Source organism: Haematobia irritans, chromosome 1 (assembly GCF_050003625.1).
Source record: "Haematobia irritans isolate KBUSLIRL chromosome 1, ASM5000362v1, whole genome shotgun sequence".
NCBI classification, from domain to species: domain Eukaryota; kingdom Metazoa; phylum Arthropoda; class Insecta; order Diptera; family Muscidae; genus Haematobia; species Haematobia irritans.
The window spans coordinates 74,152,390-74,169,513 of record NC_134397.1 but is presented as its reverse complement, the minus strand read 5'-3'; the positions used below and the strand labels follow the sequence as shown (position 1 = coordinate 74,169,513).

General features: G+C 36.5%; 2 protein-coding genes across 2 annotated transcripts in view; one reads left to right on the top strand and one right to left on the bottom strand.

Moving 5' to 3' along the window:
* Naam (Nicotinamide amidase) overlaps window positions 1-17,124 on the bottom strand; it is a 143,936-nt gene that overhangs the window by 106,325 nt on the left and 20,487 nt on the right. The gene's annotated exons all lie outside the window — the stretch shown is intronic.
* Window positions 1,225-3,291, top strand: LOC142226267 (uncharacterized). The gene has a single exon (XM_075296174.1). The coding sequence runs from the start codon at window positions 1,225-1,227 to the stop codon at window positions 3,289-3,291; it is 2,067 nt and encodes a 688-aa protein (XP_075152289.1).

Here is a 17,124-nt window from a genome sequence, read left to right as displayed (position 1 = left end):
GCATCAATAGTAAAGTGTTATACAGTTGCCGTTCAACTTGCTATACATACGTGCGCACACAGGTGTTACATCCAACATACGTTCGAACTGCATACACGTTGGTTTATTAGCGTGGGTCGCTTACGGCGCGAAATTATAAAAATATTTTTTTGCAAGTTCAATTGAGAAAAGTATTTATTGTTGATTCCTACGGATATCGGTCGTTTACTATTATCGTTCGTGTTACGTGGTAGTGTACCCTACGGTCGGTCGATATAAACAATAAAATAACAGTATTTATTATATATTATATTATCGTAATACTGACATATTTGAGTTTCCACGAAACTTTTTTATTTTTTATATTATTGTTGTTGTTGGACCTTACTGTTTCGTAGTGTGCATCTTACAGTCCGTGCACCCTACAATCGGTCAAGTTGACATTTTACAATTTAAAGTTCACGACTTTTCATTGTCTTGTAATTTTTCCATTTGGCAAGTGATATTCACGATACACTTGCACAAATTTTGTGTATCTACGTACACTGGGAGAAGTTTTGGATAATATATACACTGAGAGAAACTCTCTCGTAATATATGAAGTTTTCAATTTTTTCGATAATTCGCCACGCAAAAATTATTCTTTGTATTCTACGATACACTGAAAATATTTTTTGTATTCACGATACACTTGCAAAAATCTTTTGGAACACAGGGTACACTGGAAAAATATTGTAATATTTTCCAAATAAAGATTTTGCATATATTTCGCCACGCGAAAAAGCGTTTCTTGTATTTACGATACACCGGAAGAAACTTTACGTGTTTTCATACACTTGGAGAAATTTTTCGCCAATTTTTACAAAAAGTTGAAATACTTATAATTTACCCTACAGAGCTGATTTTAGCTGGTATTTCCAATACACTGTGAGGAAATTGGTGTATCGACGATACACTGTAAAAAATTGGTTGTACTCCGTACACTGTGAGAAATTTTCTGATCTCATTTTTTGTGTTTTTGTGGTAATTACGTTACCTTGTTCACATTTGTGGTACTTTCGGTACACTGCGAAAAATATTGTGTGTTGACGATACACATTTCGCATACACTGGAGAAAAAACTGCATTTTCATTTGTTCGACGACAAATCGAAGTAGCGTTTGGATCGATTTATACTCTTTTCGAGAGTTTTGGACATCACGTGTCAATTTTTTCGCCCCTTAAATTTTCCAGTACTTTTTCATAATGACTACTACACCACTTACTGCCTTCACAAGAGCAACTGACGCAATAGTCCGATTTGAAGCGAAGTTTCACAGTTTGCGAGACAATGATCTCACCGCCTATAGACTAGAATGTCATGGTTCCGAGGCTAAGTCATTGTGGGAAAAGGTTAAGGGCTTATTCGACGAATGTCTTGACTTTGTTTCCACACAGAGCAACGCCACCGAGGCAGCCGCTGCTGCTGACGGCAAATATGATGTGGCTTATAATTGTTACTTGAATGTCATGGAGTCTATTCAAGGTAAATTGGATGCACTACGTGCACCATCTAAGCATTCTGCTAAATCGCCTCGGTTGGAGGACCAAACATCTCTTTTGAATGTTTCTCATAGGTCCGATGACTCACACAGTTCTTCCGTTAGCTCTAGGGGAGACAATAGTTCCTCCCATAGTCTCAATCTACCGCCTTGTGATATAGATGTTTTTGACGGCGATTTTCTCAATTGGCCAACATTTAGAGATTTCTTCACAGCGGTATATATTAACAATAGCCGACTTAGCGATATTGAAAAATTGTGTCATTTACTCAAGAAAACCAGTGGTGAAGCTCGCGATGTGGTTTCGAAATTTCCGCTCACGCATAGAAGCTTCGCTCTTGCGTGGAAGGCGCTAAAGGGTACTTATGATAATACCCGCCTCTTGGTGAACCACCAACTCAAATTATTATTTGATTTGCCAGTCTTGGAGTCTGAGACCAGTTCAGGACTGAAGAAGTTACAACGTGGTATCTCGACATGCATTTCGACAATGTCCATCTACGATGTGGCTACTGACGATTGGGATCCCATCCTCGTCTTTTTATGCCTTCAAAGATTGCCGAAATGTACTGTCACACTTTGGGAACAGAGTATTAAGGAAAAGTCTGCTTTGTCTTCTTGGTCAGATTTGGACTTCTTTCTCACGGAAAGAATCCAGACATTGACATGTCTTCGGGATATCCGCGGCATTGACGCCAGGCCTCCGGCCAACAAAAGAGTTCGTTCGCATTTCACGAAGGCGAAAGCACCTCGTTCCCCAACAAGTACGCCTCGTTCCTCCCAGTCCTCTCCTGACAGATTATGCGTTCTCTGTCGACGACAGCATCACCTCAGAACATGCTCTAGGTTTCATAATCTTTCAGTTCCTGAGAGGATGAATGTGATTAAGCGCCATCAGTGTTGTATGAATTGTCTGTCACGCAGACATGTGACAAATGATTGTCCCAGCGCATATGATTGCGGTAGATGTGGTAGAAGACACCACACTCTTTTGCATAGTGATATGTCGAATAGCCCTAGGACTACTCCGGTCGTTTCCGCACCGGCTACGCGAAATACCGAAGTGGCATCACCGGATGCCGATCAACCTTCTACGTCGACTGGCATTGTTTCTGGGTCGTCGAGTAGACAGGTATTCCATACTTCACGTACTGGAAATGTATTATTAGGGACTGCAATGGTGAATATCGTTCACCAGGGTATCACGTATCCTGCTAGGGCCTTAATAGATCCCGCTTCGGAATCATCCTTTATTACGGAAGGATTGCGGAACCGACTTGGACTGAGTACGTCTTCGACTTCGGCTACAATTTCTGGTGTGAATCAAAGTGTTTCGATCACGTCGAGAGAACTTTGTTCACTTTGCATTGGTACCCTACTAGATGAGTCGCTCCTACTGGAGACTACAGCGTATGTTCTTCCGAACATTTCCGGCAACCTGCCATCTTTTTCTCTAGATCGTGACATTGTGTCTAGTATGCCAAATCTACGTTTGGCTGACCCCAATTTATTTGTTTGTCGTCCTGTTGATCTGCTTCTGGGCGCGGATCTTTATCCGAAAATTGTGTTGGAGGGTACGCGAACGAATATTTTGGGATCATTACTAGCACAAAACACAGTCTTCGGCTGGGTTGTCACGGGTCCTATCCCTTCCTCGAATATTTCTGTCTACACGACTACTGTGGACCTCTCCGAGGGAACTAGTCTTGACGAGACACGTCTCCGCACTTTGGGAACTAGAAGAGCTTCCCCGACGTCCTCTCTTATCTGATTCAGATAAGCTTTGCGGGTAAAATTATGAAAAGACAAACCGACGGGATTCTGAGTGAAGATACTCTTCATCTCAAAACTTATTTCTCCGGACAAATCAGAAATCAAGGACGGGTTGCCTGACACACTTTCTTCGAAATGAGGCATTCTTCTTGTGAAAACCATGAATTAAGACGATTCACCACGACTTTGTCCGGGGGTATATATGGTTATACCATATGGGGCCAGTTTAGGTTACGCCTACGAATGAGGAGAAGACAATTTAACTTCGATTGGTTTTCACTGCCTTGAATGACATTTTTACACGTCGGTCCGACTCAACAATCAGACTTGTTTCTCCTCGTTTTGAGGTGGAGGTTGTATAAATTCGTATACAATTGCGATATCACACAGATGTATACAGACATATATATGTTGACCCGTCCTAGACATTTCTGCATTGAATACAGTTAAGATATTCTCTGCAAAATATTATCCGGAACTTTTAGTTACAGACAGTGACTTGGACAACTTTTGCATTTGGCTGACGACATGGGGAATGGGTTTCCTCTTTATGTACAAGTCCTACGGAAGAGCATGTACGTTGACGACGTATTGACGGGGTACCATAATTTGAATAATGCGTCTGGTTCAAGGGGCAATATACACCATAATTCTGAGCTGTCTTCTCACATAGAGCGCGACGCTATTTTACCACTACTGGTTTTGACAATGGGATTATGTGGAATGGTTTACAGGTCACGCCTTGATGATAACCCACGGTTATATTTACAAAACTGTCTGCTTTTCTACGAAAGCGGTAACTTTACATGCTACTTTTGATTTGTCCACGACATTCTCGACGAGAACTATTACTCCCCACTACGTGGAAATTATGTCGTATTCGCGATGTTCATCCGGGTACTAACGGTCGTCGTTTGTTCAAATGGATTACATCCTTGTCTTTTAGGGAGTTAACATAGGTCTATCTGTCGCGTTATGCTCGCGTCCTCCCTAGTTTTTGTTACGTGAAAAATCTTTGGGTTGATGGCCGCGTTCGAATCGCAATAGATCGGACTACAAGTTGTAAGGCGACCTACGGTTTCTGGTCACCCTGACCATTATGTTAATTTGGTTTTCCGTTCCGAAATCTTTCTATATTTTCATAGATAGAAAACATAGCAAAGATGGCTGCTACCCTTCCAGAGTCTGAGGACGACGTCCCCATGTTGGATGAGGAACGGGAGATTAATTCTAGCATCGCACCCCTTGCCGATGAACATACCATCAGTACGACTACTGATTCTGCCATTCTGGCCGACAATGTTGCAACAGCAACCAATAAAAAACCGTTGACGACGGCTTCTGGGGTTCCTCCAGGAGAATTGTTTGTGGCTTCGCCACCCCATATCACACTTGGGTGTAAGGTAGTCTTCAACTGCCTTCTGACTTTACGAGTCCTCGACACCCGGCTCTTACGAGTCAAATTTATTGAAATTTAAAAATCGATCGGGCTTAACGAGTCCATTTACGATCGCGTGCTTGACGAGCACATTTGTAAATATGAATTTGTGTTTTGGAAAAAAAATGAATGAATTGGACACCATAACAAGAGAAAAAAAAAGAATTGAACTAAAATAAAATGCTCTTTTTTGTAAACTGAAATGTACATCCTGTATACTTTCATTATGTAACATGTAAATATTATTTAACTTATTTTTAAATTTTGCAACATGGCTGGATGTTGCAAGGCGGGCGGCAATGTTTAAGTTCAAATGCCGTTTTTTTAGCTTTGTTCAGTCATATAATCATTTTCAAGTGTAATCCCTCCGTTAGGATTTGTCTATGCCTTTTTCTGCCTTTCGGTACGAAAATAAGGACATTTTCTAACGTCAAATGTCATCAACCCCCGCCTTTCGGCATCCAAGCTTTTTGTCATTCTCTTTGAGACTCTCTCGCTTCTACGAAGGTAAATATTGTTTGACGAACAATAATTTATTAAATAAAGCCCATACATTTTGGTTCAAATTCTAAACCAGTGCCTTTTTATTTCTTTTCTACTTTTATGCCACGCATTCAGTCTTCAAAACTAAAGGAAAAAATGTTCATCAATTTAGTTTAGCCATTTTATTTCCATTCAGTTAAATTTTTGTGTGAAATAATAAAATTTACTTGTTTTTGTAAAAAAATCCTAAACTGAAAACAGTTAGGAATTGATAATTTAATTTATATTTTTTAATAGTTTTTTTATACCCTCCATAATAGGATGGGGGTATATTAACTTTGTCATTCCGTTTGTAACACATCGAAATATTGCTCTAAGACCCCATAAAGTATATATATTCTGGGTCGTGGTGAAATTCTGAGTCGATCTAAGCATGTCCGTCCGTCCGTCCGTCCGTCTGTTGAAATCACGCTAACTTCCGAACGAAACAAGCTATCGACTTGAAACTTGGCACAAGTAGTTGTTATTGATGTAGGTCGGACGGTATTGAAAATGGGCCATATCGGTCCACTTTTACGTATAGCCCCCATATAAAGGGACCCTCAGATTTGGCTTGTGGAGCCTCTAACAGAAGCATATTTCATCCGATCCGGCTGAAATTTGGTATATGGTGTTGGTATAGAGTCTCTAACAACCATGCAAAAATTGGTCCACATCGGTCCATAATTATATATATCCCCCATATAAACCGATCCCCAGATTTGGCTTGCGGAGCCTAAAAGAGAAGCAAATTTCATCCGATCCGGCTGAAATTTGGTACATGGTGTTGGTATATGGTCTCTAACAGCCATGCAAAAATTGGTTCACATCGGTCCATAATTATATATAGCACCCATATAAACCGATCCCCAGATTTGGCTTGCGGAGCCTCAAAGAGAAGAAAATTTCATCCGATCCGGCTGAAATTTGGTACATGATGTTGGTATATGGTCTCTAACAACCATGCAAAAATTGGTCCATATCGGTTCTTAATTATATATAGCCCCCATATAAACCGATCCCCAGATTTGGCTTGTGGAGCCTCTAAGAGAAGCATATTTCACCCGATCCGCCTGAAATTTGGTACATGGTGTTAGTATAGGGTCTGTAACAATCATGCAAAAATTGGTCCACATCGGTCCATAATTATATATAGCCCCCATATAAACCGATCCCCAGATTTGGCTTGCGGAGCCTCAAAGAGAAGCAAATTTCATCCGATTCGGCTGAAATTTGGTACATGATGTTGGTATAAGGTCTCTAACATCCATGCAAAAATTGGTCCACATCGGTCCATAATTATATATAGCGCCCATATAAACCGATCCCCAGATTTGGCTTGCGGAGCCTCAAAGAGAAGCATATTTCATCCGATTCGGCTGAAATTTGGAACATGATGTTGGTATAAGGTCTCTAACAACCATGCAAAAATTGGTCCACATCGGTCCAGAATTATATATAGACCCCATATAAACCGATCCCCAGATTTGGCTTGCGGAGCCTCAAAGAGGAGCAAATTTCATTCGATCCGGCTGAAATTTGGTACATGGTATTGATATATGGTCTCTAACAACCGTGCCAAAATTGGTCCACATCGGTCCATAATTATATATAGCGCCCATATAAATCGATCCTCAGATTTGGGTTGCGGAGCCTCAAAGAGAAGCAAATTTCATCCGATCCGCCTGAAATTTGGTACATGATATTGATATATGGTCTCTAACAACCATGCAAAAATTGGTCCACATCGGTTCATAATTATATATAGCCCCCATATAAACCGATCCCCAGATTTGGCTTGCGAAGTCTCCAAGAGAAGCAAATTTCATCCAATCCGGTTGTAATTTGGAACATGGTGTTAGTATATGATATTTAACAACCGTGCCAGAATTGGTTCATATCGGTCCATAATTATATATAGCCCCCATATAAAACGTTCTCCAGATTTGACCTCCGGAGCCTCTTGGAGGAGAAAATTCATCCGATCCGGTTCAAATTAGGAACGTGGTGTTAGTATATGGTCGCTAACAACCATACCAAAATTGGTCCAATCACACAAAAATTGGTCCATATCGGTTCATAATCATGGTTGCCACTAGAGCCAAAAATAATCTACCAAAATTTTATTTCTATAGAAATTTTTTCAAAATTTTATTTCTATAGGAAATTTTGTCAGAATTTTATTTCTAGAGAAAATTTTGTTAAAATTTTATTCGGTTCATAATAAAATTTTCATCATTGTCAAAATTTTATTTCTATAGAAAATTTTGTCAAAATTTTATTTCTATAGAAAATTTTGTTCAAATTTTATTCGGTTCATAATCATGGTTGCCACTCGAGCCAAAAATAATCTACCAATATTTTATTTCTATAGAATATTTTTTCAAAAGTTTATTTCTATAGAATATTTTGTTAAAATTTTATTTCTATAGAAAATTTTGTCAAAAATGTTCATTCTATAGAAAATTTTGTCTACATTTTTATTTCTATAGGAAATTTTGTGAAAATTTTATTTCTATAGAAAATTTTGTTAAAATTTTATTTCTGTAGAAAATTTTGTCAAAATTTTATGTCTACTTTGTCAAATTGAATTACATACGTATTGGATCGATCTTTTTTTATTTAATATATACCACGTATGGACTTTCATACAATTTAGAAGATGGTGTTAGGAGGTTTTAAGATACCTTGCCATCGGCAAGCGTTACCGCAACTTAAGTAATTCGATTGTGGATGGCAGTGTTTCGAAGAAGTTTCTACGCAATCCATGATGGAGGGTACATACGCTTCGGCCTGGCCGAACTTACGGCCGTATATACTTGTTATACCCACCACCATAGAATGGTGACGGGGAATAATAAGTTTGTCATTCCGTTTGTAACGCATCGAAATATCGATTTCCGACTATATAAAGTATATATATTCTTGATCAGGGAGAAATTCTAAGACGATATAAGCATGTCCGTCTGTCCGTCTGTCCGTCTGTCTGTCTGTCTGTCTGTCTGGCTGTCTGTTGTAATCACGCTACAGCATTCAATAATGGAGCTATCGTCCTGAAATTTGGCACAGAATCGTCTTTTGTCTGCGCGCAGGTCAAGTTCGAAGATGGGCTATATCGGGCCATGTTTTGGTATAGCCCCCATATAAACCGACCTCCCGATTTGGGGTCTTTCGCTTATAGAAACCGTAGTTTTCATCCAATTTGAAATCTGAAAATCTAGAGGTATTTTGGGACCTTGAAGAGGTGTGCCAAAAATGGTGAGTGTCGGTCCATGGTTTGGTATAGCCCCCATATAAACCGACCTCCCGATTTGGGGTCTTTCGCTTATAGAAACCGTAGTTTTTCCAATTTGCGCGAAATTGAAAATCTAGATATATTTTGGGACCTTGAAGAGGTGTGCCAAAAATGGTGAGTGTCGGTCCATGTTTTGGTATAGCCCCCATATAAACCGACCTCCCGATTTTACTTCTTGGGCTTATAGAAACCGTAGTTTTTATCCAATTTGCCTGAAATTGGAAATCTAGAGGTATTTTTGGGCCATAAAGAGGTGTGCCGAAAACGGTTAGTATCGGTCGGTATTTTAGTATAGCCCCCATAAGAACGATTTCCCGATTTAACTCCTTAGGTTTCTAGAAACCGTAGTTTTTATCCGATTTGCCTGAAATTGTAAATATTCTCGTATTTAAGGCTCACAAAAACGTGTATCGGATTAAGTTTTTATCGGTCCATTTGGTAATGCCTCCATATAGACCAATTTCACTTCTTGTGAGTATAGAAGGCGCACTGATCATGAAAATTGCTTGAAACTCAATGTAAAATTTCCAGATTTTATTTTTCGGGTGAAAATCTACAGATTTAAAATTTCAAATCAAGACGTTATTTTATAATTTTCTTGCACACTTACAAGAGATGTTAATGATTCCTCTAAAACTCAAACAAAAATGGTTCTTATAAATCCAGAATCTGATATAGTCCTCATAGGTGAAATCTTTAAATTTATCTTCAGGAAATGTCCTCAAGTCCTCAAGCCCTCCTGAAATTTCAAAGGAAATCCTAGTATTTGGTTCATGGTGGTGGGTATTTAAGATTCGGCCCGGCCTAACTTACTGCTGTATATACTTTTTTTTTTTAATTTTCATAATTTTATTGTTAATTGTTTTAATTGTTGTGTATTTGTTTGTTTCAAATTATGTTTAGTCCCTTATTGATACTATTTTTGTTATTAATTTCTAGTTTTTAAGTTCATAATTTTTATAATTTGTAATTATTGTGTAGTTTTGGAATCCGTATACAGCTTTGCGGCTTGGATTCGCCAAGAAAATAAATAAATAATTAAATAAATAGTTCATTAACTAGAATAAGGCATGGAATTTTACTAATACTGTTTTCTTCGCTGGGTATAAGAATTTACTACTGGACAAGAAAATTTTATTCACTGATAACAAATCATTCGTAAAAATAAACAAAAACCGAACTAAAACCAAATTTCCTCAAATTTAGTAAGATTTCTTATAAAATGATAATTCTGACTTCCTTTATTATAGAAAGCTTATCATACATACGAATAACACTTGGCATAGAAAAATATCTTAGTTCACACTTGTTAGAATATAGGAAAATTTCCTACATTTCTTTTATCTACCTGTAATCGATACCAGTCATCGATGTAATCGATGTGTTTGCGCGTGGGTTGTTTTTTTAGTTGGAATCGCGTTGTTATGGTATACGGAAAGATTGTTAAAAAATAATATAGTAAAATAATATTATAAAAAACAAATAAAATATATAAAATATTTGTTATTTTAAATTAGTGAGAAAAATGATCGTTTTTTATACCCTGCGCCACACTGTGGAACAGGGTATTATAAGTTAGTGCATACGTTTGCAACACCCAGAAGGAGACGAGATAGACACATGGTGTCTTTGGCAAAAATGCTCAGGGTGGGCTCTTGAGTCGATATAGCATGTCCGTCTGTCCGTCTGTCCGTGAACACATTTTTGTAATCAAAGTCTAGGTCGCAGTTTTAGTCCAATCGACTTCAAATTTGGCACAAGTTGTGTTTTGGCTCAGAATAGATCCCTATTGATTTTGGAAGAAATCGGTTCAGATTTAGATATAGCTCCCATATATATCTTTCGCCCGATATGGACTAATACGGTTCCAGAAGCCAGAGTTTTACCCTAATTTGCTTAAAATTTTGCACAAGAAGAACAATTGGTACTATAGTCAAGTGTGCGAAATTTTATTGAAATCGGTTCAGATTTAGATATAGCTCCCAAATATATCTTTCGCCCGATATGGACTAATACGGTCCCAGAAGCCAGAGTTTTACCCTAATTTTGGTTGAAATTTTGCACAGGGAGTAGAATTAGCATTCTAGCTATGCGTACCAAATTTGGTTGAAATCGGTTCAGATTTAGATATAGCTCCCATATATGGCTTTCGCCCGATTTACACTCATATGACAACAGAGGCCAATTTTTTGCTCCGATTTAGTTGAAATTTTGCACAGGGAGTAGAATTAGCATTGTTGCTATGCGTGCCAAATTTGGTTGAAATCGGTTCAGATTTAGATATAGCTCCCACATATATCTTTATGGACTTATATGGCCCCAGAAGCCAGAGTTTTACCCTAATTTGCTTAAAATTTTCCACAAGACGAACAATTAGTACTATGTCAAGTGTGCCAAATTTTATTGAAATCGGTTCAGATTTAGATATAGCTCCCAAATATATCTATCGCCCGATATGGACTAATGCGTTCCCAGAAGGCAGAGTTTTTCCCCAATTCGGTTGAAATTTTGCACTAGGAGTACAATTAGTAGTGTAGTCAAGTGTGCCAAATTTTATTGAAATCGGTTCATATTTAGATATAGATCCCACATATATCTTTCGCCCGATTTACCCTCATATGACCACAGTGGCCAATATTTTACTCCGATTTAATTGAAATTTTGCACAGGGAGTAGAATTAGCATTGTAGCTATGCGTGCCAAATTTGGTTGAAATCGGTTCAGATTTAGATATAGCTCCCATATATAGCTTTCGCCCGATTTACACTCATATGACCACAGAGGCCAATTTTTTGCTCCGATTTAGTTGAAATTTTGCACAGGGAGTAGAATTAGCATTGTTGCTATGCGTGCCAACTTTGGTTGGAATCGGTTCAGATTTAGATATAGCTTCCATATATATGTTTTTCCGATTTCGACAAAAATGGTCAAAATACCAACATTTTCCTTGTAAAATCGCCATAGCTTAGTCGAAAAATTGTAAAAATGACTCTAATTTTCCTAAACTTCTAATACATATACATATATCGAGCGATAAATCATAAATAAACTTTTGCGAAGTTTCTTAAAATTGCTTCAAATTTAAATGTTTCCCATATTTATTTTTTACTAACATTGTGCTCCACCCTAGTGCATTAGCCGACTTCAATTTTGAGTCTATAGATTTTGTAGAAGTCTATCAAATTCTGTCCAGATCGAGTGATATTTAAATGTATGTATTTGGGTCAAACCTTTATATATAGCCCCCAACACATTTGACGGATGTGATATGGTACCAAAAATTTAGATCTACAAAGTGGTGCAGGGTATAATATAGTCGGCCCCGCCCGACTTTAGACTTTCCTTACTTGTTTTTTATAAAAAAAGAAACCACCAGCAGAATAACATCCCCTTCAATCGACTTCATTTTGGAATCTTCAATTATCAGGTAATATTCAGTGATGCTAACCTTTTGTGAAAAAATTGGTTTTGGATTTTTTGTTTATTTTTGTAGGTATTGAAGTTGTAAAAGGTGGACAAAATTGCTAGGCAGCAAACTATTCAAAGTGAAAAGTACTAGAAGAAGAAAAAAAATGTGTTTTAATATTTCAAGGCCAGTCGATGCTGTTGATTCTAAATAAATATATTTAATATATTAATAAAACATGTATTTTATTGAAGAAAAAATTGCTTATATAAACACACAAAATTTTATTTAAAAACGAAGGTAAGCAGATCTAAATTTGAAGTAAAAAGTTTACCACAAATATGTAAGATTTGTCCAAATGAAGGAAAAAAGTTCAATAAAATCATTCCATATATGAATTCAATTCAGTTAAATTTTTTCATTCTGTAGTATAGTGGTACATAAATATAGGAAAATGTTAACTAATATATGGAATGCATTCTACCTAATTTCTACGAAAATCACATCATTCAAACAAATAAAAATGTCTTTGGCGCTATACGAAGTTCAACTTTCTTCACAATGAGTTCATTTTAACTTAAGGAAGGGGTCACTTTTTTCTGGGTGTAGGATGAGGGTATATTAACTCTATCATTCCGTTTGTAACACATCGAAATATTGTTCTAAGACCGCATAAAGCATATATATTCTGGGTCGTGGTGAAATTCTGAGTCGATCTGAGCATGTCCTTCCGTCCGTCTGTTGAAATCACGCTAACTTCTGAACGAAACAAGCTATCGACTTGAAACTTGACACAAGTAGTTGTTATTCATGTATGGATGGTATTGCAAATGGGCCATATCGATCCACTTTTACGTATAGTCCCTATATAAACGGACCCCCAAATTTGGGTTGCGAATCCTCTAAGAGAAGCAAATTTCATCCGATCCGGCTGAAATTTGGCACATGGTGTTAGTATATGGTCTCTAACAACCATGCAAAAATTGGTCCACATCGGTCCATAATTATATATAGCGCACAAATAAACCGATCCCCAGATTTGGGTTGCGGAGCCTCTAAGAGAAGCAAATTTCATCCGATCCGGCTGAAATTTGGTACATGGTGTTAGTATATGGTCTCTAACAACCATGCAAAAATTGGTCCACATCGGTTCATAATTATATATAGCCCCCATATAAGCCGATCCCTCGATTTGGCTTGCGGAGCCTCTAAGAGAAGCAAATTTCATCCGATCCGGCTGAAATTTGGTACATGGTGTTAGTATATGGTCTCTAATGACAATGCAAAAATTGGTCCACATCGGTCCATCATTCTATATAGCCTCCATATAAACCGATCCCCCGATTTGGCTTGCGGAGCCTCTAAGAGAAGCAAAATTCATCCGATCCGGTTGAAATTTGGTACATGGTGTTAATATATGGCCTCAAACACCAATGCAAAAATTGGTCGAATTCGGCCCATAATTATATATAGCCCCCATTTAAACCGATCCCCAGATTTGACCTCCGGAGCCCCTTGGAAGAGCAAAATTCATCCGATTCGGTTGAAATTTGGTACGTGATGTTAGTATATGGTATTGAACAACCATGCAGACATTGGTTCCTATCAGTCCATAATTATATATAGCTCCCATATAAACCGATCCCCAGATTTGACCTCCAGAGCCCCTTGGAAGAGCAAAATTCTTCCCATTCGGTTGAAATTCGGTACGTGATGTTAGTATATGGTATCCAACAACCATGCAGGAATTGGTTCCTATCAGTCCATAATTATATATAGCTCCCATATAAACCGATCCCCAGATTTGACCTCCAGTGCCTTTTGGAGAAGCAAAATTCATCCGATCTGGTTGAAATTTGGTACGTGGTGGTAGTATATGATATTTAACAACCATGCCAAAAGTGGTCCGTATCAGTTCATAATCATATATAGCCCCCATATAAACCGATCCCGAGATTTGGTGTTGGAGCCACTTGGAGGTGCAAATTTCATCCGAGTCAGTTGAAATTTGGTACATTGTGCTAGTATATGGCCGTTAACAACCATGCATAACTAGGTCCATATCGGTCTATAGTTATATATAGCCCTCAGATAAATCGATCCCCAATCACACAAAAATTGGTCCATATCAAGTTCATAATTGTATATAGCCCCCCATATTTTAATTCTATACATAACTTTTTTGTCTAATATATAGCACGTATGGACTAACTCACAATTTAGAAAACGATGTTAAGAAGTTTTAAGATACCACAACCAAAGTAATTCGATTGTGGATGACAGTCTTTCGTAGAAGTTTCTACGCAATCCATGGTGGAGGGTATATAAGATTCGGCCTTGCCGAACTTACGGCCGTATATACTTTTACTTTTAGTTAATTTTTTCTTCTATGAGATGATGTAATTTCGTGAATTGCAGTCAAAAAGTACAACAGGACATTAAAATTTCCTGGTTTTAACAACGCTTTGTGGAAATGTGGAGTAAAAGCTCACTTTTTTGTAGGTGTACATATTCATTTTTCATGAAATGGAAGTAAACTATTCTTAAGTTAATTTAGATCGAATTAACAGAATTTTTATATTTTTTTTCTTAATGAGAATGAGAGCCCCTTTTTGGGCCACTTTTTATTCCCAGCGAGAAGCTACACCAGATCACACCCATCTTAGTCAAAGAGTCCCTTGTTCTTAATACAAATTAACAAAATTATAGTGCAATCTGTTTGCATTGTTACAGCAAAAGCGATCACATTACAAGACCTTAAACGAATTTGTTATTGTAACCATCGAGGAAGAAGCCTCGCTGTAACGCGCAACTAATATATCTTTAATTCCGCTGAGCGATTTATCTATACAAACATGTGCGATTCATCCATATAAATGGTCGGACGGACGGACAAATGGGCAATGTGTAAATATAATGTCGACTACAGTGACCATATTTTCACGAACATCAACGTTTCCAAACCTTAACGACAAAGGGAATAAAAAATACTTTCAACAAACCACAAAACCAAAATTCTGAACAAAAACTTTGATGCAAATCGATTGGCATTAAATGCGGAACAACGTAGGTAAACTCGTGCTGCAGGTGATTGAATGGAAATTCCATTCAAACATTCATTCTTGCAGTGCTTATCGTTTAGCAATATCTCCAGCATTTCTAAACAAACTGAGGCAATAACACCAAAATTTTTTTTTTCATTTATTTTTTTGAATTTATTCTCTCACAGGACACCATTCATGGATTACGTGCAAAACGATAGCTATGATGGCAAATGGGAAAACAAAAACGCGTATGTTTTTCGCTGTTATCCGGAATAGCTGCATCCATAGAAATTTCACCAAGCGAATGCAGATAAGACCACCCAAAAGAAGAACCCAATAGCAAACTTTTGCAAACAATAACACCGGATTGAAATAAAAAGTCCGCACCACCAACTGCTAAAGCAAATATCCCTGGTATGTTATCATAAATTTATCGTTTTTACTGCAACCCGAAATGGAATGAACGATCCAATACGCTGCGCTTAAAATGTGATTTGTTGTGCAATTTCATCGAAATAGAAGCAACCAATATGGATTGTTGTCAACAGCAAAAGGGCTTTGGACTTTTACATATGAATAGACGGTGTATGGTAATGGATATTTTGGGAAGATTTCCCAAATCTGTTGACTCACCACTTTTTTTGTAAATATTCGCTTCATTTGCAATTCAAACGGAACAAACTTGTGTTTTCATTGAATTCGCGTAATTATTTTTATTAAAAGTTTTTTTTTTTATTAATGCATTTCTCATCCCTTATTCCTCTGAAACCCGGTGGATAAAATTCAGCGTTGATTTAATTTGAATATTGTATACTGAAAACAATTATGCCCTTCACCAATGAACGAAAGGGTGAAATAAGTTTTAGAGATGAAATTTTGACAAAATTTACTATAGAGATGAAATTTTGACAAAATTTCCTATAGAGATGAAATTTTGACCAAATTTCCTATAAAGATGAAATTTTGACAAAATTTGCTATAGAGATGAAATTTTGACAAAATTTGCTATAGAGATGAAAATTTTCCTACATAACATAAAATTATGACAAAATTTCCCATAGAGATGGAATTTTGACAAAACTTCCTATAGAGATGAAATTTTTACAAACTTTTCTACAGCGAAGAAATTTTGACAAAAAGTTCCTATAGAGATGAAATTGTGACAAAAATTTTTACAAAATTTTTACAAAATTTCCTATAGATATGAAATTTTGACAAAATTTATTATAGAGATGAAATTTTGACAAAATTTATTATAGAGATGAAATTTTGAGTAAATTTCCAATGTGAGATGAATCTTTTACAAAATTTCCTACAAAGTTGAAATTTTGATAAAATTTCCTATATGAAATTTTGACAAGATTTCCTATAGAGATGAAATTTTGACAAAATTTCCTATAGAGATGAAATTTTGACAAAATTTCCTACAAAGTTGAAATTTTGATAAAATTTCCTATATGAAATTTTGACAAGATTTCCTATAGAGATGAAATTTTGACAAAATTTCCTATAGAGATGAAATTTTGACAAAATTTCCAATAGAGATGAAATTTTGACAAAATTTCCAATAGAGATGAAATTTTGACAAAATTTCCTATAGAGATCGAATTTTGACAAAATTACCTATTGAGATCGAATTTTGACAAAATTTCCTATAGAGATGAAATTTTGACAAAATTTTCTATAGAGATGAAATTTTGACAAAATTTGCTATAGAGATGAAATTTTGACAAAATTTCCTATAGAGATGGAATTTTGACAAAATTTCCTATAGAGATGAAATTTTGACAAAATTTCCTATAAAGATGAAATTTTGACCAAATTTCCTATAAAGATGAAATTTTGGCAAAATTTGCTATAGAGATGAAATTTTAACAAAAATTCTTATACAGATACATTTTTGACAAAATTTCCTATAGCGATGAAATTTTGACAAAATTTCCTATAGAGATGAAGTTTTTACAAAATTTCCTATAAAGATGAAATTTTGACAAAATTTCCTATAGGGATGCAATTTTGACAAAATTTCCTATAGAGATGGAATTTTGACAAAATTTCCTATAGAAATTAAATTTTGACAAAATTTTCTATAAGGATGAAATTTTGGCAAAATTTCCTATAAAGAT